The 26691-nt window shown below is 42.9% G+C and overlaps 1 protein-coding gene across 7 annotated transcripts in view; it reads left to right on the plus strand.

Annotated features, from left to right (window-relative positions):
- LOC109418620 (uncharacterized) overlaps positions 1 to 23614 on the plus strand; it is a 40192-nt gene extending 16578 nt beyond the window's left edge. Inside the window, exons 2-5 of one of the 7 annotated variants that reach the window (XM_029861830.2) lie at positions 21571 to 21849; positions 21918 to 22176; positions 22306 to 22473; positions 22594 to 23614. In XM_029861830.2, the coding sequence (XP_029717690.2) occupies positions 21571 to 21849; positions 21918 to 22176; positions 22306 to 22473; positions 22594 to 23408 (1521 nt within the window). In that variant the 3' untranslated portion in view covers positions 23409 to 23614. Of the gene's footprint in view, positions 1 to 21570; positions 21850 to 21917 lie in introns of all 7 variants that reach the window. The other 6 variants (XM_019692843.3, XM_019692851.3, XM_062845585.1 and 3 more) reach the window with 6 other exon arrangements.
- The last annotated feature ends 3077 nt before the right edge of the window (positions 23615 to 26691 follow it).

The following is a 26691-nucleotide window of genomic DNA, read 5'->3' on the forward strand; positions in this document are numbered from 1 at the left end:
GTCCCTTTTTCTTGCCAACCATTCATATATTTCCAAAAAGCCGTGGTTTGATGTATCGCATGCATGGTTCACATTTTCATCTGATCACTTCTAAGATTCCTGGAACCCATTCCAGAACCCTACCGATAGTCTTAAAAGTGATTTGGGACTATTTTCTTGCTAGTTGATCATTGGATTACTGAAAAAGCCGCTTTTTTATGTGCATTCATGGGTTTGGCTCACTGTTACGTTTGACCTCTTCCGGCGAGACACCCGGAACCGATTCCATGACACTACCGATTGTCCTAAATATGCTAAGAGACTATTTCATTGTCTAACGTTCATCAGGTTTCAAAACAGGCGCGATTTGATGTATATCGCATGGATGGGTTTTTACATTTGACCATTCCCGGTGGGACACCGGTACAACAATGCTTTTTGATTTACCGCATGCATGCAAGATTCTTTTCAATTTTACATTTTACTACTTCTGGCGGGAAACCAGGAACCGGTTCCGGAACAGTACCGATTGAGACTAGTTTCATGGTAACTGCAGTTCATAACCTTGGTAACATGTTCATCAGATTTCCTAAAAAGCCACGAATTGATATGCCGCAACAACAATATATTTCGCTGTAGGTTCCAACTATGTATATCCACCCACGAGCAACAACTCCATCAACAGAAGCTCAAAGATTGTTCCTTATTATAAGGGTGTAGATGTGTGTGGGTGGATCGAGATGGGCTCTACAGTAGTCGAAACAAGTTTGTTTACAAAAGCCATTTAGGCCCTTTTCCCATGTTAGGCTAGAATTATGGAACACTACCGGTAATCATCAACCCGTAGGCTACGGGGCTTACAACAAAATATCCATGAAAATTTCAAACCGCTAACAAAGACGCAAACATCGATATTTTTCAATGAAATTTTGAGGTTCACTTCATTATTAGTTGTAGTTTCAATTATGCTGTGAGCCTCAAAAATTGGAGCCACGAGAACAGTTTTACCCTGGTGGACGTCTTGGTCATTAGGGGTAAAAATTGCATAACTTTCCTTTTTTCAAGGCCCCATTAGTTGGAAATCAAATGACTTCATCTTAAAAGTGGTTAGTTCTATGCTAGGTTCTACGTATTATTGTATATAACGTCAGGCCAGGGGGTTAAGAAGTATATAAGTGAAGAAGTACTTTTTCAAGGCCTCTAATTTTTTTTTTTAAATTTGAGTCAAATTTCTATGCGTTTAGATTTTTTTGCAGATCAGAAGGAATTTCTCAGCCTATCTTGATGCATGAGAAATTCCTTGCCTGAATCGCTCAAAAACCGTTTTTTCTTCGATCGCAGTACGCAGTTGCGAAGAAATGACAGTTTAAGGCGAAACTGGAAGCATTTCCTCACTTTTTGGTTTATGATTTTTTATTAAATAACGAAGCAATATTTTGAAAATCGGTTTTCGAAGACATGTAGAGTATAGATCAAGGTATCTTCTAATTTTTTTTGTAGTGGAAAATGTTTTTCGTTTTTGCGGAAACCATTTTTGAACAAAATTCCACAAAAAATGCTTCTTCAAAAACGATACCTTGATCCATACTCTACATGTGTACGAAAACCAATTTTGAAAGTATTGCTTCGTTATTTAATAAAAAATCAAAAACCAAAAAAATGAGAAAATGCTTCCATTTTCGCCTTAAATGGCAGTCTTCGCAGAAGGTTTCAGCCAGAAATCACTCAAGAAGTTTCTTTAGCGATTCCTTTCGAACACGAAACTGCGCTTTCGTAAAACAATATAAAGGCACGCAAGTAGGTAGTAGATTTTTTTTGTCCCAAGCTAAATCTTAAGCAAGAATGGAAGAAATTCACTTCTAACGATAAATGATACACTATATACGAACAATCAAAGATTGCCGTTGCTCTTGCGGTAGCATGATGAGAATGAATGCTTGACGACAAAATTCTGTCGTTGTTGCTATGATCGCGCGATGCTTTCCAATCGCGACACATTGGGGATCCTATCATTATCACTGGATTTCCATCCTTGATCTTAAGCATATTGATTTTTATTTTCAATTTAACTATAAGTAAACTGTTTTTGTATGAAAAATCATGTTTTTTCACGAAAGTAAGACGATTTTAAAAGAAACTTCCTGTTGGACGTTTAATGTATTACAAAAGAACCCGAATTAACTCATATCCGCCCAGCGTCATATAAATAGGGCAGTCCTTTTTATGTGAATATCTCCAGAATTAGGAATAATTTCAGAATGCCTTCTTCAGAGGAAATGTTTTCCACATCCATGCCTTGTTCATGGTGGACATTATAGTTTGTGACTGGTTCACTAGGTGTCGTAAACGATGCTGCAAAGATTGCATATTGTCAAGATCTATGAGTTTCATTTCCAAAGCGAAAAAAAAATCCCTGGAATCCTGACAATGGTTAATAATTTATAGTTCATATCTTCGGCAGAGTTGTTAATCAATACATACAAAACTCGATGTATGATTGTATGTTTGTCTATTTGTATTTTTATGTGTATTGTGCGTTGCAAGAAAAACACTATTATGGCGACTACTTTCCAAGGCCTTCAATGATGGACAAAATTTAATCGCAGTGCAAATGCCACGTGCAGTCGCAGCAGTCATCATATCACCCGGCCATGTGGCGAGCTTTTTTCAAGAATTACCAAAGAGCGCTGTGATGGAAAATTTAAAAACAGGTCTGTTTTCTTAGGCGACTGTCTCGCGCGTATCTGTGACTGCGGGTAAATGTAGTCGCGAAAGTAGATTTTATTTTGATTCGTATAATATGTTCATATGTATATATGTAATGTATGTTTCTGCATAACTCTGGAATGCGTCAAGAAATTCAATCAAATTTGGCATACACATTCCTTAGGATGTGGAGGTGGTAGTAGAAGTATTGGAATTCAAGATGGCGGCTTAGCTTCCAGGATGGCGGCCAAAACTCCAGGATGTATGCTATTTAACGACAATACTGCTTCGGATACTATGCAATATGGGTATCTATCGATCGGGCTTCATGAGTAGAACTCAAAAATTAATATCCAACGCCATTGTTCCGGGAGATAGACAAAACACTGATTCCTTTTAGCAGATCGCCATTTTATTTCTTGCAGCAATACACCATGAAGCTGAAATATATTTTAGCCATTAGTATTAATTAACAAATTCAACTTCTTATGAATTCCTCTACTCACATTTTTCAGTGTTATGATTTAAAAAACAGTACAAATATGGTGAAAATAGATAAAAGATGAAAATATTAACAGTATGCTTAATGGAGGTTCTTCCTCGGCGCACGACTTTTCAGTTCTGCCTGTCGAGCGCAGTTTGTAAGGTTGTCAGACCCGACTTCCGATGTGTGCTTGCGTTCGCTTCGGACTGACAGCGTTTTAACATTGGGCGTTCGTCGGCTCACTTGAAACCGTGTTGCCAGTTGCCGACATTGTCCCCCTCGTAACACTGGTCTTAGTGCCAGTTTCACTTTCTTTAGCCACATCCAACACAGCCAATTTAGATACCGGTCTTCTCAGAAGACCCCTCGCAGTTTGAACCAGTGCCTGCCTGACTCGGCCATCCCCACTATGAATTACCTCTAGAACACGACCCCTTTCCCAGCGACCTCTAGTTGAACCATCCAACACGAAAACCAAATCTCCCTCAGTGACAGGCTTAACGTCTTCAAACCATTTTTCGCGTCTTGTCAGTGTTGGCAAATATTCTTTTAGCCAGCGTGCCCAGAAAATTTCTAACTTCCTTTGTATCTCGTTCCAGGACCCTTTCAATACTCCGGCTAGATTTTCCGGTTCTCTTCCAGGCTGTCGACTTCCCGTAGAGCTGCCCAACAAAAGATGGTTGGGGGTTAGAGCCTCACTTTCTTCTGAATCAAGTGGTAGATACGTAAGAGGCCTACTATTAACTATCCATTCAGCTTCGACCACCATTGTTTGAAGTCCTTCGTCGTCCAACTTTGGGTCAGTGAACGCCGCTTGCATTGCCGATTTAACCGCACGTACCATTCTCTCCCAGGCACCGCCCATATGTGGGGCACCTGGGGGAATGAACAGCCACTTTGTCGCTGTAGAGGTAAAGCTGGCTGCCAAATCATCATTAATTCGCTGAAGTTGTTCTCGGAGCAGCCGTTCTGCTCCCTGGAAATTTGTTCCATTGTCTGAGTATATTTCGCACGGAGCACCACGACGACTGATAAACCGGCGTACACACTTGATGCAAGATTCAGTTGACAAATCAAAGGCAACTTCCACATGGACTGCACGCACCGTCAAACAAGTAAAAAGCGCAATCCAACGCTTGACTGCACTTCGTCCGACTTTAACCAAAATCGGTCCAAAAAAATCAAGTCCAACGTATGTGAACGGTTTCGTGAACGATGCCAATCGAGCCATTGGGAGTGGAGCCATCCGAGGAACCTGTGGTTTTGATTTCTGCACCTTACACCATTGACAATTTCTCGCAACTTGTCTAGCAACCGTTCGAAGCTGGGAAATGTGGTAACGCTGCCGTAGTTCGTTTACCACAGTTTCTGTATTACCGTGCTGAAAATCACCATGGCATGCCTCAATCAAAAGCTGAGTGGCTCGATGTTTCTTGGGCATTATCGCTGGGAATTTGACATCAGCTGAAACAGAAGGAGCGGCGCCGATTCGTCCATCGATACGAAGAACACCCGAATTGTCAAGGAAAGGTGAAATGTTATATATCTTGCTATCCTTGGTAATCGGTTGAGGTTGCCGGTCGGGATACAACTGGTTCTCCGTAAGAATGATCATTTCATCGGGATATTCCTTCCATTGCACCATACGAATGATGGAACTTTCACCCCTCTGCAACTCCGACTGACCTAGATGACCTTTTTCTAGCGCCCGATTATCTCGCCTCCGCTTCAGGTTATCAAAAAATCGGTGAACATATGCCATTGTCCTCACCATACGCTTCCATTTGGAGAATCTCTCAAAATCCAATACAGGTTCTGGAATCGCAAAACTGTGATGAACGTGACACAGCCGCAAATCTTCAATGGTAGCAGGAATTACTCCGGGTTGCTGAGGCCATTGATTCTCCGGTTTTCGCAGGAACTTGGGCCCCGTGAACCATTCGCTGGACGGTTTCAGCTTCAATTCCAGCCCAGACCCCCACTTAGTTGCGGCATCTGCAGGATTCACATGACCTGGAACCCAACGCCAATCCTCAGTATTAGATGCAGTTAGAACCTCTCCGATTCTGTACGCAACATATTGTTTGTAGCGTCGGTGGTCTGCTCTTATCCAAGCCAATACGGTTGACGAATCGCTCCAGAGGAATGTTCTTTTCACCAATACAGTATGACTGTCCGTAACGAAACGCATCAGACGAGTGCCCAATACCGCAGCCTGCAGTTCCATACGAGGAATTGACAACGGTTTGAGTGGAGCAACTTTTGCCTTAGCAGCGACCAATGCACAGACCGGAACACCATCTGACCCGACTACACGAAAATATGCGACAGCGGAATAAGCTACCTCACTCGCATCAACAAAAATGTGTAACTCAAGATTCTCATACGTACTGTTCAACGCACCCGGGAAATAACACCGCGGGATTGTCAAACTCCAAACACTCGAAAAGAAACTTGTCCACACACGCCAATCTTCCCACAATTGGTCACTTACTTCTTCGTCCCATTGAATTCCAGAACGCCATGCATCCTGGAACATGATTTTTCCGTGAATAGAGAAGACACTCAAAAGCCCCAGAGGATCAAAAAAGGCCATCATACACTTCAACATTTGACGTTTAGTTGGTTTTGTGCCATTGTCCAGTATTACTTGAATTTCATCCTTCATTGTCACGGGAAAACTCAGCACATCCCCTTTCGTCGACCAAAGCATTCCTAACACACGTTCAAATCTATCATGCTTATCCGCTATCAACAACTTCTCGCCACAATTCTGTGGATCGCCTATTTTATGTATCACGGTTTCACTGTTGGATAACCAATTTCGCAACTGGAACCCCCCTTTTTCGTGAATCATTTTCACTTCCTCAGACACGCGAACTGCCTCGTCCTCACTATCAAAGCTGTCTAAGAAATCATCAACATAATGATTCTTGACGATTCCAGTAACTGCTCGGGGGTATTGTTCCGCAAATTCTTCAGCGTTTGTATTTTTGATGTACTGTGCGATCGCTGACGCACACGACGACCCAAAGATGACTACATCCATTAGATACACCTCAGGTGGATTCGAAGGATTTGACCGCCAGAGGAAACAATGCGAAGGTTTGTCGATGCTCCGCAATTGTATTTGGTGGAACATTTCCCTCAAGTCAGCTACCACAGCAACGGAGAATTGCCGAAATCTTGCAAATACGGCTGGTAGTTCGGTCAATTGATCTGGCCCCTTCAAAAGGAATGAATTAAGTGAAACGCCTTCGACAGTTGCGGCCGCATCCCAGATGATGCGTATTTTACCAGGCTTTCGTGGGTTAATCACGACCCCCAAGGGCAAATACCAAACTCGTCGTGGGTCCATATTTTTCAGTTCCAAATCGCTAGCCCGATGCGCGTATCCCTTTGATTGGTACTCCTTAATTTGTCGGTGCAGACTTTCGTGAAGTTTGGGGTCCTTGGACATCCTTCGCTCCAGACACTCAAGCCGCCGGAAAGCCATCCCGAACGTATCTGGAAATTCGGCACCATCAAATTTCCACAAGAGACCTACTTCAAATTTGTTTCCGATACGCTTTGCCGTTGCTTTCAGGATCTGTTAAGCCCGTTCATCTTCACGTGATTCCGGTATGGGGTGGACTCCTGTGTCTTCCATGGTGAAATAACTCTTGACCGTTTCGTTAAGTGTTTTGCTTCCTTCGCATTCACATGAATGGTAATTCATAGATTGCGTCGATGCAGGACATCCTTTACCCCCAAACACGCACCAGCCTAATCTGGTTTTTACAGCCACCGGTTCTCCGAATTTGCCCTCCTTCGTCTTCAACGGAACGGACAAATGGAGGTTATTGACACCCACCAATAGACGAGGCACTGCATTCTGATAACTACTTACCGGAACTCCTCGGAGGTGCTGGAACTGTGCGGCGATCTTGTCAACGTCGAGGTCTTGTCGGGGGAGTGCAAGTTCTTTCACTGTTTGAACATCATCAACTTGGAATTTCTTACCTGCCGCTCCAGAAATAACCAACTGTACCACTCGAGAGTTAGATTCCACTCTGGTCATATTGCCCGTCCAACGTAGACACAATGGCTCATTCCTTCCTTCCATACCAAGTTGTTCCACCAAACTATCCTCAATCAACGTCAATGATGACCCGTCATCGAGAAATGCGTAGGTGTCGACTGTTGCACGCGGTCCATACAAGGTCACAGGGACGATTCGGAAGAGCAACTGTTGCTTTGCTTGAAGGTGAGTGTGATTCTCAGCGAGTGCTGACGGAGTCGTTACTGCTGCTGCTGATTTATTTGCATGTAGCAAGCGATTGTGACGATATTCACAGCCATTTATGCCACATACTGAAGCACTGCGACAGCTTCTCCTGCCATGTGCATTCAAGCAGCTACGACAGAGGCCATTGGTTTGTATGGCCTTCCAACGTTCATCCACCGAGTACGACCCAAACACTTCACATTCGCTGACACGGTGACCAGGAACTTTACAAACATAACAGCCGCGTTCCTGCTCTTGATCCAGTTGACCTTCACTGCTGTGTGCGTTAATTGATGCTCGCGACCTCGGCTTCGACTTTTCAGACGCACTATTTCTAAATGCACCACTGTACAACGTTACTTTGCTCGCGGATACCACTACGTTTGACATGAAATTACCGAATGTTTTCAAATCAACTACCTGGCACTGTTGCATATATCCTGCCCATTCGAGCTTCACATGAGCGGGAAGTTTTTCAACGAGTTCCATGAGGAGAGACGGATTCGACAAGTGTGCTTCTTGTTTCGCGGCCTCAAGGTGGTCGCATAGACTTTGCACTGCTAGCCCGAAATCAATTAGAGTGTCCAATCGTTCGGCTTTCGGAGCCGGAACAGTACGAACTTTATCGAGTAGAACGTGAACCAGAAGCTCTGGACGACCGTAGAGCAATTGAAGGGTAGTGAGGACTTGTGGGACAGATTCCGGCAGTAGTAAACGACTTTTAACAGACTCATAAGCAGATCCCTTGAGACACCTCTGCAGACGGGCCAAATTCTCGACATTGCTAAATCCACAAGCAGCCGTCGAGTTATTATAACTGCTTATGAATATGGGCCAATCAGCAGGGTCACCATAAAATGCAGGCAAATCACGCGGCAGAACTTGTCTAGCCGCTAACTGCGAGGGGGTAAGTACTGAATGTTCAACAATCGGTGCATCACGTGACACCAACCCGATCGGTGGAGAATTTTGAAAATTAATGTTTTCGAACTGTGACGTCATTCTTTGGAGTGGCTGGTAATACTCTGATTGCACAACGTCGGCTGTGGTTGGATAAATGTGTGGCTTACCTGATTGGACGGGGGGGGAAAAGTGCTGCATCGGTACTTCCTACGACTTCCTGTTGTCGCAGCACCGGGACAACACCATGTGGCTCACCTGGTTCGACCGGTTCGATGCGGGGGAGAAACGCTGGGTCGTTACCTACGACGGCTCTCCGCTGTCGCAATACCGGGACGACATTCTCAGGACTAATTGCGTTTGGTTTCCTGGCTCGTTGAATGGGTAGTTCCAACTCTGTCGGACCTGTCTTCGAAATCGTGTCGGTAGTTTGCTGCTGCTGATTGATGACGGACGATGGGAGTTGTTTACATACGCTTGGTAGTGATTGTTTGTGGGTGTGAGCTTCGTATCGCAATGTCCGCGGACTCGCTGCTTGGCCGCGCAGATGTGTACCGCCGGCATCTTCTGCTTGATTCGCTGGATCTGTTAGCCATTGTGTTACCTGCTGCATGCTTGTGTGTCGACTCAATCGACTGCGGACGCTCCGGTCGTCCTCTTCTTCGTCCAGTTTCGACTGCAACAGCTCGTACTTCTGTTGTAGAAAACGTTTTTCTGCCTCCAATTCTCGCTTTTCGATGGACCTCTGTTCTTCCAACTGTTGTAGCTTCAAGTCAATCCTGGCTGCGCGCGAACTAGCTGATGTAGCTTGACTGCCGCTGGCTGCAGACTGGAATTTTTGACCATGTTTTTGACAATTGTTGCAGATCCAATCTCGTTCGGCGATTGATGGCGTTACCGATGCGCACTGCATGTGCCACCAGCTATCGCATTCATCGCATTGGACTAAATCGTCAAAGGAATCCGGCCGGTCGCATGAAACACAATTATGTTCCTCCGTAGATGGGGCATTGCCCGGACGTTGAAATCCTCCGCGATTTCCGGTAGACATGTTGAAAAATCTTCAAGTTTTGTTCCGGGAGATAGACAAAACACTGATTCCTTTTAGCAGATCGCCATTTTATTTCTTGCAGCAATACAGCTTGAAGCTGAAATATATTTTAGCCATTAGTATTAATTAACAAATTCAACTTCTTATGAATTCCTCTACTCACATTTTTCAGTGTTATGATTTAAAAAACAGTACAAATATGGTGAAAATAGATAAAAGATGAAAATATTAACAGTATGCTTAATGGAGGTTCTTCCTCGGCGCACGACTTTTCAGTTCTGCCTGTCGAGCGCAGTTTGTAAGGTTGTCAGACCCGACTTCCGCTGTGTGCTTGCGTTCGCTTCGGACTGACAGCGTTTTAACATTGGGCGTTCGTCGGCTCACTTGAAACCGTGTTGCCAGTTGCCGACAGCCATGTTGAAATCCAAGATGGTTAACCATATCCAATATGGCGTCCGCGGAATGGTAGTTTGAGCTATGATACCATGCAATATGGGCATCTATCGATCGGGTTTCATGAGTAGAACTCAAAAATGAATATCCGACGTCATTTTGAAATCTAAGATGGCGAACCATATCCAAGACGGCGGCCACAAAATGATAGTTTGAACTATAACACCATGACTAGAAGTCAAAAATCGATGTTTTGAATTCCAAGATGGCGGACCATATCTAAGATGGCGGCCACGGAAAGGTAGTTTGAGCTATGATATCATGCAATATGGGTCTGCAAGTCTGCTGAAATTCCTTCAAAGATCCCTTCTGGAATTCCGTAAAAGATTCCTTCAGAGGTTCCCGCTAGAATTGCTCCAGGGATTCCAACTTGTCTTATTTCAAAGATTTCTGTGAATCTTGAGGATCTTGCGGGATTCTTTCAGGTACTCGTGCCATGATTGCTGCCGGGGTTCCTGCAAAGATTCTTCCCGTTTTTTGACATTCTTTCCGGGATTATGGCAACATTCATCATTGAGATCTGAAGAATTCAATTCGGCGTGGCGTTCGGGGTGGCGATACGGTAGATCCACCAAGATGGCAGGATGACGAACTAATTAACGGGACACACTCATTATGTCTCATTATCTTGGGTCACTGCTCAAGCGCTGAAGGTTCGTGACTTATTTTGCACTCTATGATGCTTCAGACCCGAGTTGAAACCACCAGCTGTGTAGAGATTATTGTGTGGATACTTGGCATTGTTGTACTAGTACTATATTCTAGAATACTGGATGAATTGCGGAGAAGGACAGCTGTAATCAAACCAGACGCCCTTGAAGGAAAAATGCGCCCGATCATCGCAATCGTCACCCTAAAGATACCAGAGATCCGGCCGATGGTAGCTAGAGGCCACCATCGTAGCCACCCTGAAGAAAGTTATGACGTAATGCTGAAAATTTATGGACCGACTTCCGACATTGTACCACTGCATTTAAGCGCGATCAATTTGCGTAGAAGTTCAAAAACGGCACGCTGCGATCAAACATGTTTGAACATTGTTCAGTTCAAAATTTGGAACGCACGTACCTAAGCTCTAAAGTGAACGCAACTTGAGCAAGAACTGCACTCGCAGAATGCCAACATGGTACCCTGGTACCTGTAAACTGAAATGGTCATATTTCTACCATTTTTTCACCAATCCTTGGGCTGATTTGGTTCAGAAACTCACTCTCTATTAAGAGGGGGGGGGGGGGGGGGGGGGTGACCGGTTCGGTCACCGTTGATTACCGGAAAATCCGGATTTCGGTGCAGATGCCCGATGCCAAATTGTCCAACTTCATTGTGGCGCATATATTCGCGCAACAACGCAGATGCGTCACAAAGTCCTAGGGCAGCACCTTGGTCAGGACGCACATAAGATTTGATAACACATTCAAGCTCAGTTCAGTTCGCGTTTAATTCAAATGCAACACTGGGTGCCAGTAGTGGGCCCCAGTAGGAAAGAGGAAAGTCCTGGCCGGGAAAGTCCTGGAATAAATAATGTTACACTTAACGTGACGTGATGTGAGTTTTCTATATACGGCAGTGCGAATATTCCTTATCCACGAAGAACTGGTCAAGAAATATTCCGACTCTGAGGTGTTGTTTCTGAACTAGTTAACAAATACAAGTGAAAGAATGAGTATCTTTTAAAAGAATAAAGAATTCACTATTCGCTTAGATTACTCGTTTTCGACGTTTTGTCCTTTCGACGTTTTGTCCCTTTCGACGTTTTGGCATTCGACCTTTTGACATTCGACGTTTTGGCATTCGACGTTTTGTCTTTCGACGTTTTGTCTTTCGACGTTTTGTCCCTAAGCCCGTTCTTAAACCACGCACCCAGACAATCAGTAATCGTATAAGATGCGTGCCATATGCGTGCATGCCTCCATTTGGGCGCATGTAAAATGTACGCATATCGCCTCAACTTTAACATCTTATTCAACATCTTAAACGATCACTGGTTGACTGGGCATACTTTAAGGGGGGGGAGTGGGGGGGAGGGTGGTGAAGTCTGCCCGAAGTCTATGCTGCATACAAATTTCAAAATTTTTGTGTGTACAAAAGTCTAAGAGGGTGGAGGGGGTCTGAGATGGCCTAATTTCAGTCTACGTGGTTTATGAACAGCCCCTGAGTGGTTTCACCGTTAAAGAATTATTCAAGTAAGTAATACCAAGTATAGCATGTGGAGGATTCAAACCTAATCCTAGTCCTAGCTACTTCCAATTGGCGAAACAGCATATTTTAGTAATTAATAAAAACACTTAAGTACTTAGTGTTAGCAATACAGTCCAAAATTTAATTTTTATTTCTGAACGAAAGGATACGAGCTTGTAAGGCCATAATATTTGGAAATATCTTGGTATTTCAATTCCATTGACATTCCTCTAGATCTAGAATAACGAGAAAAGATCTGCTTGAGATAATTCGCGAACGATGAACACAGTTGAACAGATATATGTACATATTGGGGTTTCGTGCGGCGTCCGATATGCATTCAAATGATGGTAATTGTAAACAGTGCGCCACGACATGTGGTATTGAATGAAAGGCACATTAGTAAAATAATCTCCGAGGTCGGCACCGTCTGAGCCAATCAATCAGCAGTGAAAAAATTAGGACAGTATGCTGAGTAAAGTGCGTCGCTACCGAATGAGATCAATTATTTGGCAATTGTCGGGCCTCCTCCTCTTCGTGACTTTTGTTCATGTACCCATAACTTTTAAACTGATGCGTAAACTTAGGTCAGCCCACCCTCTCAGCTAAATATCTTTGATACTAATGAATGAGCTCAAGCATGCTCGCTCACTGGTTTTATCCCGAGTTCAAATGTTAGACATATTAGCACATAATAGCGCAGTTTGTGGCAGCAACAGCGTTGGAAGTTACGAAACATCGGTAAACAACCATTTAAAGCAACTATAGCAGACCGGTAATGAAAATTTCATAAGATTTTGGCTACCATGTGCGATTATGTCTTGTGTGAAGCGGTATAGCACGTAACGAATGAAGTGCGATAAGCAGCTCCAGATACTCACCTGCGCAGACGAAGCCTATGAGAAAAAAAACTAAACTTTCATCGCTTTTATGACCCGCTTTTCGGATGCTGTCGATGGGCAATATAATTGACCATTGATGCTGTTCGTTTATAAGTGGACCTGGGGAACTAGGTGTTAGTAAAATGCAACTGCTTGGAGCGCGGGTATTTGGTGTGGGTAAAGAAATATCTATAGAAGCAAACAATGAAAAGTGAGAATACAACTTTATCGAAATCAATCAGTAATGTGATGCGTGAAAGATTAGGATAACATTGTTATTACATCTTTTTTTGTGAAGCTGAACTGTTTGCGATGAGGTAATAAATCAAGTATGGCTTAACGTCTGAAAAATTGTTGAGTGGGTTCATCTCCGCAATTTGGTGAATTGTGCTGTAAGAGAGGATCCAGCAGAAAAGAAACCGCAAAACGGGGCTTCAAGCGGCTATTATCAGCTATTTTCATAATAAATCATAAACGAAAGTGAATTCCAGTATGCTTGAATAGCCATTACCTATTTTGAACTTCCGGATGTAGGGGCATGTGATGAAGTGATTTTTGTTTTGCTCTTTGCCACTTCACGTGTCTGGACCGAAAAAAGGGGCTGTTGCTGAGTCGTCAGTTTGTTACTGCTACCTTGTTGAGGTTAATAGTCAGGCGATAAGTAGATAATTGCTTCTCATATTGCGCTTTGATCTATTCATTTATTTGCGGCACCACTTTAACAATAGTTTAATGTTATGAATGTGCAGCCGTCTCAATCAAATAACGACTTTTATAAATGTTCGAAGTTGAATAGAATTTTCATGTATGGACCCAGAATTGAGGTTTAAAATTTCCAAACATTTGGCTTTTTTCTGTTTGGATGACACACTGCGACCAGCATTTTGATCTTTTGTGGCAATACCCATAACCTTAGTATTTGTGCATGTCGTACTACTCCATTGTCACTGAGAGGCAATGGAGCATCGATTTCTATACAGTTCTTGTTTTGTTTGCTCAGAGGTTTAAGAATTCGAATGCGATGAAAAGGTCCCGTTTTCATAAGTTTCTAAATCCCATTGAAAGTGCGCCTCTAATCAAACACAATCGATTTGATTTCTGGGAAAACTAAACAGTCTTGTTCTAGTTTAGTCCCAGGACAACAAAGAAAACCCCGGGGCTTTAGGCTAGTTGCAAAACTCTGTCAAATTATAGAAAGTGTTCACGTGTTCAAGAATATACGTGAGTCATTGAACTACCAGTATTTATCAACCTTTAATAGATTAGTATGCAATTAGATACGTAAAGCAGGTCTGTTTTCCAAACAACAAGTGTAGTCTTGGATGAGCAAAGTCCGATTCATTAATTATCAGCAAGGCAGAATAAGTGCAATTTTCGAAACTATCGCCAAAAACTAGGACCTTATACCATGAATCCTTTTTACTAAAAAACATTACCCCAGCTTTGCAAACCAGATGTCACTAGGGTTAGGTTTGGTAGATCTTTCACCATAACGCAATATCAGGGCCCCGGGCCCCACATTTTAGGGACCCCACAAAACCGTTTATGATTGCTAAACATTAATTTTATTTTTCATTTTGCTCAAGTAGGGTCTGGGTCCATTTGGGCAGGAGAACTTATTTTGGACAAATTAATTTCAAACCGATTGACTTGAATTTTTGGACATGGCTAGACAGACACTGTACTTATTTGATCGTGTTCCAAAAATCAAGTCAAACTGTTGAAATTTGACTGAATTAGAGCAGCAAGTGCCCAAAATAGGCCCCCCTGCCCAAATGGTCCCAGTCCCAGACTCTACTGTTCAAAAACAAAGAAACATTTTTTGGCTCAATGCATTTATATCTCCGAGGGGCCTCCACATTCGCTCCAGCCCCGGGACCCCACAATCATTAATCCGTGCCTGCGTATTAGTTTAGTACATGTCGCATTACGCCATTGCCATTGAGCGATAATAGAGCATGGATTTTATGCAGCTTTGGTTTAATTTTCTTAGAAGCATCAGAAGCTATCAAATTTGATAATGAGGTCGCACTATTTAGACTTGGGAGTCCCCGAAAGATTTGCGAGAGGAATCTCCGATGGAATTCCAGGAGAAATCCCAGAAGGCATCTCAGGAAGAACCTTGAAGGAACTGCAGGAGGATTTTTTTCTAAATCCCAGAGGAGTCCCTGGACTAATCCCTGCAACTTCAGGAGGAATCATCGAAAGAATTTCAGGAGGAATCCCCAAAGATTTCCATGGCGAATCTCCGATGAAAGTCCAGGAGGAATCCCCAAAGATTTCCTGGAGGAATACTCCAAAAGCTTTCCAGATAGAATCCCCGAAGGACTTTCCAGGAGATAAATCTTCGAAGAAATTCCAGGAGAAATTCCTGAAGGATTTCCAAGAGGAGCCCCGAAGGATTTCCTGGAGGAATCTCGAAAAATCTCCAGGAGCAGTTCCCGGAAGAATTCCAGGAGGAATCCCCGATAGAATTTTACAAGGAATCTCCAAAGAATTTCCAGTCGAAATCCCCGAAGGATTTTCGAGAGGAATTTTCAAAGCAATTCCAGTAGAATTCCCTGTAGTAAATCCAAAAGGAGACCCGAAAAAAATACAGGAGGAATATCCTAAGTATTTTAAGGGCAATCCCCGAAAAACTTCTAGGAACAATTCCGAAGGATTTTTAGGAGAAGTCCCCGACCGAAGTCATACCAGGAGCAGATCCTAAAAAAATTTAAGGGGGAATCCTCTAAGGACTTGCTAGAGGAATCCCCTAAGGATTTTCAGGAGGAATTTGCGAAGTATTTAGGAGGATACTGGAAAAACTTGTAATTAGAAGGCACGAAATGTTGCTAATTGGCAAATTGAGAGATGAAATTTGTGAAAAAAATCGCGTTCTGGTGGGATTCGAACCCACGACTCCGTATTCGCTAGACCGGCGCTTTAACCAACTAAGCCACAGAACAGGTAATGGTTCTGCGGAATAGAAAGCCAAACTGACTCCGAAGCCGCACCGTGAACACTCCTATTTCACAAACTCATCTCTCTTTTCGGCTTAGGTGCCAATCCACAACACACTCCTGTTTGTGCCCACTACCTACAAGTGCGAGCGAGTTATTTATATGAAGCCGAGACTTACTCTCGCACTCCGCATACCTAGCCACCAGGCAGTTTGTTTTGCCGGTGTCTAATTAGTATGCGTCGAGAGCTCGGCACGGTCGGACGCTCGGACGACCGAACTGCGCCAAGTGACGCAAGCAAGGGTACAATGATACATATTGCCCATTTTACTGGCATTTTACCAGGTTAGCTGGTATGTCTGAAACATACTGGAAAAACTTGTAATTAGAGGGCACGAAATGTTGCTAATTGGCAAATTGAGAGATGAAATTTGTGAAAAAAATCGCGTTCTGGTGGGATTCGAACCCACGACTCCGTATTCGCTAGACCGGCGCTTTAACCAACTAAGCCACAGAACAGGTAATGGTTCTGCGGAATAGAAAGCCAAACTGACTCCGAAGCCGCACCGTGAACACTCCTATTTCACAAACTCATCTCTCTTTTCGGCTTAGATGCCAATCCACAACACACTCCTGTTTGTGCCCACTACCTACAAGTGCGAGCGAGTTATTTATATGAAGCCGAGACTTACTCTCGCACTCCGCATACCTAGCCACCAGGCAGTTTGTTTTGCTGGTGTCTAATTAGTATGCGTCGAGAGCTCGGCACGGTCGGACGCTCGGACGACCGAACTGCGCCAAGTGACGCAAGCAAGGGTACAATGATACATATTGCCCATTTTACTGGCATTTTACCAGGTTAGCTGGTATGTCTGAAACATACTGGAAAAACTTGTAATTAGAAGGCACGAAATGTTGCTAATTGGCAAATTGAGAGATGAAATTTGTGAAAAAAATCGCGTTCTGGTGGGATTCGAACCCACGACTCCGTATTCGCTAGACCGGCGCTTTAACCAACTAAGCCACAGAACAGGTAATGGTTCTGCGGAATAGAAAGCCAAACTGACTCCGAAGCCGCACCGTGAACACTCCTATTTCACAAACTCATCTCTCTTTTCGGCTTAGATGCCAATCCACAACACACTCCTGTTTGTGCCCACTACCAACTGCCTGGTGGCTAGGTATGCGGAGTGCGAGAGTAAGTCTCGGCTTCATATAAATAACTCGCTCGCACTTGTAGGTAGTGGGCACAAACAGGAGTGTGTTGTGGATTGGCATCTAAGCCGAAAAGAGAGATGAGTTTGTGAAATAGGAGTGTTCACGGTGCGGCTTCGGAGTCAGTTTGGCTTTCTATTCCGCAGAACCATTACCTGTTCTGTGGCTTAGTTGGTTAAAGCGCCGGTCTAGCGAATACGGAGTCGTGGGTTCGAATCCCACCAGAACGCGATTTTTTTCACAAATTTCATCTCTCAATTTGCCAATTAGCAACATTTCGTGCCTTCTAATTACAAGTTTTTCCAGTATGTTTCAGACATACCAGCTAACCTGGTAAAATGCCAGTAAAATGGGCAATATGTATCATTGTACCCTTGCTTGCGTCACTGGGCGCAGTTCGGTCGTCCGAGCGTCCGACCGTGCCGAGCTCTCGACGCATACTAATTAGACACCAGCAAAACAAACTGCCTGGTGGCTAGGTATGCGGAGTGCGAGAGTAAGTCTCGGCTTCATATAAATAACTCGCTCGCACTTGTAGGTAGTGGGCACAAACAGGAGTGTGTTGTGGATTGGCATCTAAGCCGAAAAGAGAGATGAGTTTGTGAAATAGGAGTGTTCACGGTGCGGCTTCGGAGTCAGTTTGGCTTTCTATTCCGCAGAACCATTACCTGTTCTGTGGCTTAGTTGGTTAAAGCGCCGGTCTAGCGAATACGGAGTCGTGGGTTCGAATCCCACCAGAACGCGATTTTTTTCACAAATTTCATCTCTCAATTTGCCAATTAGCAACATTTCGTGCCTTCTAATTACAAGTTTTTCCAGTATGTTTCAGACATACCAGCTAACCTGGTAAAATGCCAGTAAAATGGGCAATATGTATCATTGTACCCTTGCTTGCGTCACTTGGCGCAGTTCGGTCGTCCGAGCGTCCGACCGTGCCGAGCTCTCGACGCATACTAATTAGACACCAGCAAAACAAACTGCCTGGTGGCTAGGTATGCGGAGTGCGAGAGTAAGTCTCGGCTTCATATAAATAACTCGCTCGCACTTGTAGGTAGTGGGCACAAACAGGAGTGTTTTGTGGATTGGCATCTAAGCCGAAAAGAGAGATGAGTTTGTGAAATAGGAGTGTTCACGGTGCGGCTTCGGAGTCAGTTTGGCTTTCTATTCCGCAGAACCATTACCTGTTCTGTGGCTTAGTTGGTTAAAGCGCCGGTCTAGCGAATACGGAGTCGTGGGTTCGAATCCCACCAGAACGCGATTTTTTTTCACAAATTTCATCTCTCAATTTGCCAATTAGCAACATTTCGTGCCTTCTAATTACAAGTTTTTCCAGTATGTTTCAGACATACCAGCTAACCTGGTAAAATGCCAGTAAAATGGGCCACCAGGCAGTTTGTTTTGCTGGTGTCTAATTAGTATGCGTCGAGAGCTCGGCACGGTCGGACGCTCGGACGACCGAACTGCGCCAAGTGACGCAAGCAAGGGTACAATGATACATATTGCCCATTTTACTGGCATTTTACCAGGTTAGCTGGTATGTAAAATGGGCAATATGTATCATTGTACCCTTGCTTGCGTCACTTGGCGCAGTTCGGTCGTCCGAGCGTCCGACCGTGCCGAGCTCTCGACGCATACTAATTAGACACCAGCAAAACAAACTGCCTGGTGGCTAGGTATGCGGAGTGCGAGAGTAAGTCTCGGCTTCATATAAATAACTCGCTCGCACTTGTAGGTAGTGGGCACAAACAGGAGTGTGTTGTGGATTGGCATCTAAGCCGAAAAGAGAGATGAGTTTGTGAAATAGGAGTGTTCACGGTGCGGCTTCGGAGTCAGTTTGGCTTTCTATTCCGCAGAACCATTACCTGTTCTGTGGCTTAGTTGGTAAAAGCGCCGGTCTAGCGAATACGGAGTCGTGGGTTCGAATCCCACCAGAACGCGATTTTTTTCACAAATTTCATCTCTCAATTTGCCAATTAGCAACATTTCGTGCCTTCTAATTACAAGTTTTTCCAGTATGTTTCAGACATACCAGCTAACCTGGTAAAATGCCAGTAAAATGGGCAATATGTATCATTGTATTTAGGAGGAACCTCCGAAAAAGTTCCTGGAGGAATTCCATAAGGAATACCTGGAGGATTCTCTTGCACAAATCCGGGAGGAATTCTTGTAGGAACCCCATGTGGAAATCTTGGAGATATGCTTGATTATGGTACTTAAGACATTCTTGAAGGAACTCCTACACTAGAAGAATCCCTGAAGGAAGTCCTATAGGAACTCCTGAAGAGATTCTCCAGAATCTCCGGTGTAACTCCTGGAGGCATCCTTGAATCCACCAGGAACAATCTCCGAAAGAACTCCAGGAGCAATCGCTGGAAGACCTCCTTGAAGTATCCTTAAGGAATTCCTGGAGAAACCTTAAACGGAACTCTTGGACCAATCCCTGGAAGCATTTCTGAGGAATCCCTCAATTCCCCTGGAGGCGTCCTTAGCTATACTTAAGAAGAAAATCTGAAGGAACTCCTGGAGAGATCTCAGAAGAAATTTCAGGAGGCATCTCTGCAGAAACATCTACATACACGAATCCTTCAAACTCATGTAGAAATTCCTGTAGAAACTTCGGAAGGAATCCCTGAAGGAAATACTAGACTTATCTCTAAAGGACCGTCTGTAGGAATTCTTGAAGGCACTTCTGCAATAATTCGCGATTGCTCTTTTAGAGGCATCCCTTAATCTTCCCGAAAGAATCGCTGGAGGCAATTCTGGAAGCATACTTGGGGGAACTCCTGTTCGAATAGTTGAGAGAACTTCTGAAGAAATGCGTAATGAAATACCTGGAGGCATCCCTGAATCCTTCTGGAACTACTGGGGAGATCCCTGACGGAACTCCTCATTACATTCTTACAGCTTCGATGTCTTCGGTGAAGTTGCGTATTTTATTGAGACATACAACTTTGCAGAACATTGAATGGGTATAGCAATTTAACAATTGTATGTTTGACATCATGATCAACCCTCTGTCTCGAAAACGTATAAAAAATAGTTTTGTACATCTTTAAGGGGTATTGTTCCGGAAACTCTACCTGTTTAAATATGGTACAGTTCATGCCCATAAATTTTACCTTAGACACCAATTTCCCGTTCGGTCAACGTGATTTACTTTGAAAAAGGCAGCTTATTTATTGCACCCATAAACAACAAGAAACGCTCCATAGAAAATCAATAAGTGCTCCAAACAGAATGAACACATGTTCCATGAAAGTGTGCAATCTTACTCATAAATTGAAAACGGGTCTGTGTCATTTGGCATAAAGTCATTTGGCATAAGGTCGTTTGGTATAAAGACATTTGACATAACGGTCATATAGCATAATGGACACTTGGCATGACAAAGATGGGTGCATTTCTATTATGGCAAATGTCCATTATGCCAAATGACCGTTATGCCAAATGACTTTATGCCAAATGTCCCGCTCCCATTAAAAACGTTCTTCACTTTATAGAAAATGCACCGAATTTTCTCATTAAAAGTGCAATTTTGTACCAATAAATAATAGCATTTTAGCTCAATAATAAAAGGCAAATGCTCCATAAAAAATATAATTGTACCCATAATAAGTTGAATATTGCTCCATAGAAAAATTAAATAGCACCATAAAAAAATGAAATTGCACCACAGAAAATAGATGAATGTTCCATAAGTATTATCAAACTGCACCATATAAAATTTCAATTGCGCCATGAAAAATTGAAAATTTTCCACAGCCTACATATTATCATAATTCAAATTCGGCAGTTCAAATTGCTTTACATTGCACTGCTTTAGTGTGCTTTAGTATTTTATATGGTGCAGTTTGACAATCCTTATGGAGCATTTATCTATTTTCTCTGGTGTAATTACAATTTTAAATGGTGCAATTTAATTTTTCTATGTAGCAATATTCAATTTATTATGGGTATAATTTCATTTTTTTATGGAGCATTTGCATTTTAATATGGAGCATATGTATTTTGTTATAGAGCGTTTCAGTATTTTTTATTAGTGCAATTTGCACTTTTAATGAGAAAATTTTATGTTTTACCGGTACATTTTCCATAAAGTATGGCACGTTTTCAATTATTTATGAGTATCAGTACACACTTTCATGGAACATTCATTAGGGAGCGCTTTTTGATTTTCCATAGAGCATTTGTAATTTGTTATGGTCGCAATAACCTTTTGCCCTTTGAAAAGCACATAGGGTGCCTTTGAGAGTTTTCGGTTGTATTGTTTTCTTCGTCATAGGGGTTTATCGAAAAAAAAATACCTGGAACTTGGCCGTTATTTAGTTTGATGAAAAGAATTTTGATAGCAAGTTTATGTTTATATGGTTTTAGGAAACAAAGCTACTGCTCCAACAACAATATTTGATTCATCACTAAATGGTTAAAATTGGGTTCTTTAGGGGTGTCCAGATTATTTCGTTCGGTATTAGAATTAGACTTAATCTTAATCTGTTCATATTTTTCTTCCTCAGATCCTTTTGATGGCGCTTTTAGCGTCACCAACGTTGTCGCAAAAGGCTGAACGACGGCGAGCTTTCTACCGGAGAACAACCACAACCAGTACAGCTACGCCGATTGCAGAGGATATAGCCAGCTCAGAATCTAAGTTCAATGACAATGCCGGGGAAGGTCTGTATACGGTTGGCGATTCATTTACGATAGGTGGGGGTGCATCTTCGTCCTCGCCCGGAGATAATATTGGCAAAGGAAGTGCCTTCAAGCCGGTCACTAGCAGTGGCGATAAACTGACAGTAACGAATATCTTATCATACGCAGCTAAAGTTATTTGAACGAAAATATTAATCAATTTTTCTTTCAGTCGTTCTCGGAGTACGGATTTGGCGGCACAAAGTTATCCGAATCCAATGATTCCGGCTCGGACGAAGATTATGGAATAAACCTCAAGAACATCAAACCCCTCAAACCATCCTCAAATTCCAACAGTTTCAAATCTTCTGGAGCTTTTGACTTTCTAAACAATGACTATTCGAAACCTTCTTCGGACAGTAAATTGAAATCCACTTACAGCAACAAATTTTCAATTTCCCATCCCACTCCCACGAAATCATCCCTGACGGGTAAGCTAGACCATCTGCACGATTCGACTGAGTATGAAATATACTCCAGCCTTAAGTCCGCCAATAGCTATAAAACCTCTTTAAATAACTTTGGAGCATCGACAAATTTACCAATTGGGACTTTTTCAGGCTCATCACTGAACTTTGACGGTAAGGTGAAAAAACTGCCCTCGTACTCGTTTGACGACTCTGCACTTGCATCATTCACTTCCAACAAGAAGAAGAACAAACTTTCCTTAGACGACGACACGTTTGGAGGGAGCAGCTCATTTGGACACAGTAACAATTTCGGTGTCGGTAAGCTAGAGTTTCCTTTCACTAGTGGTGGCAAGTTCAACAGCCCATATGGGTTTGGCGAGCCACCGCTGGTCAAATCTGCTGTATCGACACTGAAACATTTTGGTGCTGGACTTTTAGGTAAACCAGAGAAACAATCTTCATCTTATTACGGCATTGACAGCGAAGAGAGTGGTTTTGGAAATTCAAAATTTAAACCGTTTGGTAAAGGTAGTGGCGGAAGTAGTAGTAGCTTCAAAAATACCTACAATCTCGATAGCGATGAATCAGAAGAGGTTTATACTAAACCCAAAAGTCCAAAACTACACTCATCCTACGGCACCAAACTGAAGCCCTCCCACAACACAGAGTACGAAAGTGACTTCGATGTGAAAAACATCAAGCTGCCTGGCGCTCTTAACAAGTTCCGACCTAACAATTTCCCCAAATCGACCTCACACAAATCCAAACACGGCTCCGACATTGACAACCCTAACCCGCTTGAGTTCCGACCTAACTTCAAACTGCAAGATGTACCAAATCTGTATCCCGATGAACATATAGGTGCAGGAATCGCTGCAAAAGGTCAAATCGAGAACTTCCTCAACTCAGAACATTCCTTCCGGAATCAGCCTGTCCGAACGACGCACTACCTCGATGGTCATCCTGGGAAAAAGGGTCAATACAATGAGTATTTGAAGTCTCAGGAAGACGAACAGTTCGAGAAGGAAGCGCTGAAGGCCCAGATCGAATACCTGAAGGCACAGGCTGCGAAGCGTCCAGAAGTAAGGCAACGTCCGCCCGGTCCACCAATTAAGCACGGTTCAGCACCACCCCGTGGCCGTCCAGTTCGGCGTATTCCGCAGTTGGCTCCCCTTGGCGCTAAGCAGTCGCGGCCGCCGGTGAGGATTCCACACTACAACGACCGACCGTACAGTGTTAGTTTCAAGCTCTAAATGAATTCTGAGTCAAATAATTCCGTGGACGGAAAAATCGATAGGATTGAGCAATCCCCAGTGCAATTTGCCTTGTTTTATCTAGAGTATTATAGTCGATTACGCTAGTATTAGGTTATTTATTAATTGTAGTTATTAGCAAGCCAATTTTAGGTACGACAAACACAAACTGAGAAAAAACGAAATTGACTAAATTATTATAAAAATGTGTTTACTTTACAAAAGAAATTCCAGATTAGCATTAGCATTGAGCAAGTCGTGCAAAATCGTAGGTGGTACAGTCCCAGACCGTTGTTAAGAGAATTGTCTCTTTCCCGTCCATTACCAAAGCACAGAGATTTGAAACTAATCTCTGACTCTAAGACAAGATTGACGCAAACCTCCAACGGCTGAGAGCTGTCCTGTTCACGTCCTTGGGACAGCTGAGGGGTGGGAAAAGAAGATTAGTTGGACACCTAAGAAATGTATGCAGAGACCTCTGCGTCCTTTCAGGCCTAGGTGCCACGGGAATTTGGGTATTGTTAGTGGAAGGGTTAATTCCAAAGGATACATTTGGTCACTAATTAGGCACCACGACGGTGTAAAGGAATCAGTGAAAAGAATTATCAGGCAAAAGAGGCACAAAACAAGCAACAAAGAAGGCGCAGCTATTACTCTTTATCCCAATTGGTAACAGATAATGACATGATCCCAATTTTTTATTTGTTGCAGACAAAACGGAAGCTGATTTTGTTGCGGACTTTTTAACTCGTGAATATTAATCAATTATTACCAACACAAAATCGAAACTTTTTGATGATATATCTCCAGCAGCGTTGCAGTGTTTACCGACACGAATCTACCGCTCAAAAATCACAATGCAAGGAATAAAAATCTCTAAACTCGTGCTGCATGATCTTTATCCCATTTTTTTTCAAGTTGGGACAAACCTATGTCGCATTGGGTAGAATGTCGCAACAAATTCAGGTTGCGACATTGTTGTTATTGTTGCGCGATGGTTGAATTTTGATTCCCTGACACGAATAGACTCACGAAATTATACGAAATCCAGTACTCCAGGGAGTCGAGGAAATTTTCCCGACCGGAACGGGAATCGAACCCGCCGTCTCCGGATTGGCGATCCATAGCCTTTACCACTAGGCTGGAGACTGGAGACCCTTAGAACCATATTTTTACAATACAAATAATGGTAACAAAAGCAACACAATATCAATACGATGTAACCTTCTCAACCATACTGTGAATTGTAAATGCGGTTTTTACAATGAATTGTATTGTCATCGAGGTTGAAAGTTTCCCGAAGTTTCCCCACACGCGACAATTGAGTTTTCTCCAAATCCATACATGGAACCTAACGTCGGACGTAGTGTGTTGGGCAGCGGATCTGGCCCTCTATCCAGCGCGCTTTGCCCGACGTACGTCCGACGCACGGTTGGGAAGAAAAATCGATTTTCGCGAGTCGAAAATTCCGATTTTCAATAGCACGAACAATATAGGTTGTTAAGTATTACAACAATACAAAAAAAAACATTTCTTTCCATTACAAATATTTTTGCAAACCCATACGTTTTATTGTGAATGAATTGTTGCAAATTCTGATATGTGGGATCAAATTTACTGTACATTGCATGTTTGTGCTATGTATGGTTTCAAACAATAAAATGTACGGCTAACGGTTTGTTTTGAACTGTAATTTCATTATTGTGATCGTGCATTAAATTACATGTTTTGGGAATGGGTCTCTTTTGTTATGTTATATTGGTTTACATTTAAAAAATCGTCAAGAAAACCGTGCAATATTGTGCTATATTTCAATGTCGCTCCTGTTAATGGCTTCTGTGGCATAACAGCGAAACGATCCTTAAAATACAGTGAAATCGAGCAGCCATCAAGTGCAACATAATTAAACTGGAAATTTACGAAAACGGCTTGAATAACTTGAATAACTTCACATTTTTGGTAATCTCTGATTGCATTGACAGTTGAGGCTTAAGCTCCCACCATACCCCACCACCCAGATAACTGGGTTTAGCATACTAAAAATTATTTATGGCAACACTTCGAGCGGCATGATGGAACTTTGCTGAGCGCGCTAAGTGCTGTTAGACCACCTATGTAGTTGCATGAAGCGAGTGATGAGGTACATAAGTAACGTTACAACGTTACAGATACCTTTGAGGCACCCGTTTGACCAAAGCTTGGGATACATAACAAACGTAAGCGGTGATTTAACTTATTAGAAAACTAACAGATTCAGGCTATGTATTCCAGGCTTAAAGAGCGAACCCTAAGGCGAACATATATTAGAAGGTCTTTAAGTGTCCATTTCATATAGTAAAGGTGGCTTTATGTCTAAAATAAACTTAATCAATCGCTATTAAAACGATTGTGGTCCAAGATGGAAAAGAAGGGGGTGCAAGTATGTTGATGCGAATTAAAAAAAGAGTACAGTTAGTGTTTTCTTTGATTCACGGTAATCTGACCCATGTGTCTTTCCAAATGGACCTACATTCGTATTCCTCACATCACACTCTACATACCTAGTCCACATTAACTCTTGAAGCATCTTAAGATGTTGCCTTAAGGTTGTCGCTGGTTGTCGTTGACTGACTTGACTGGCGTTAACGAAGATGGTTTACGGTAACTATTCCGTACGAACCGCTGCATACTTGTGACAATGATGTCGCTGTGGTGCAAATTTAGTTCCTCACTTTTGAAAACTGGAACAGTTCATAAAGCACATTCTGATTGTCTAACTATATATGCATTGAAAAGGTTAATCAGTCCTATGAAAATCAGTATGATCGTTACGAAAATCATAGCTGCCCTATGAACATATTTTTTCATTTTTCTCGATGTTTCATAAAGTAAACTTTATGAAAGTCATATGTTCAGTTGCCTGAGTGTAGCTAATGTCCGCACATACGGCAGTGCGAATATAGATTTGGATCCTAGTTTGGATCACTACTTAGTCGTTGTATGCATGCGCTCAAAACTTTCGACAGTTATTACCACGCGTGGAAGCTCTACATCGAGCAGCTGCGTAACGTAGAAGTGGCTCAAGACTACGCGCAGCAGCTAGCAGTGGCCCTACCAACGGAAAAGCAGTTTGGTACAGCTACACTTGAAGATGACTGGAGGGACATCCGATTCGCCAAAGGTAGAACCTCGGCTACAGCACTAGGCTATGCGACTCCGAATCACAGAAACGCCTGGTTCGACGATGAATATGAACAGTTGAAAAACGAGAAGGGTGCAGCATGGGCGAGAATGCTGCAACACC

Source organism: Aedes albopictus, chromosome 1 (genome assembly GCF_035046485.1).
Source record: "Aedes albopictus strain Foshan chromosome 1, AalbF5, whole genome shotgun sequence".
Taxonomy (NCBI): Eukaryota; Metazoa; Arthropoda; class Insecta; order Diptera; family Culicidae; genus Aedes; species Aedes albopictus.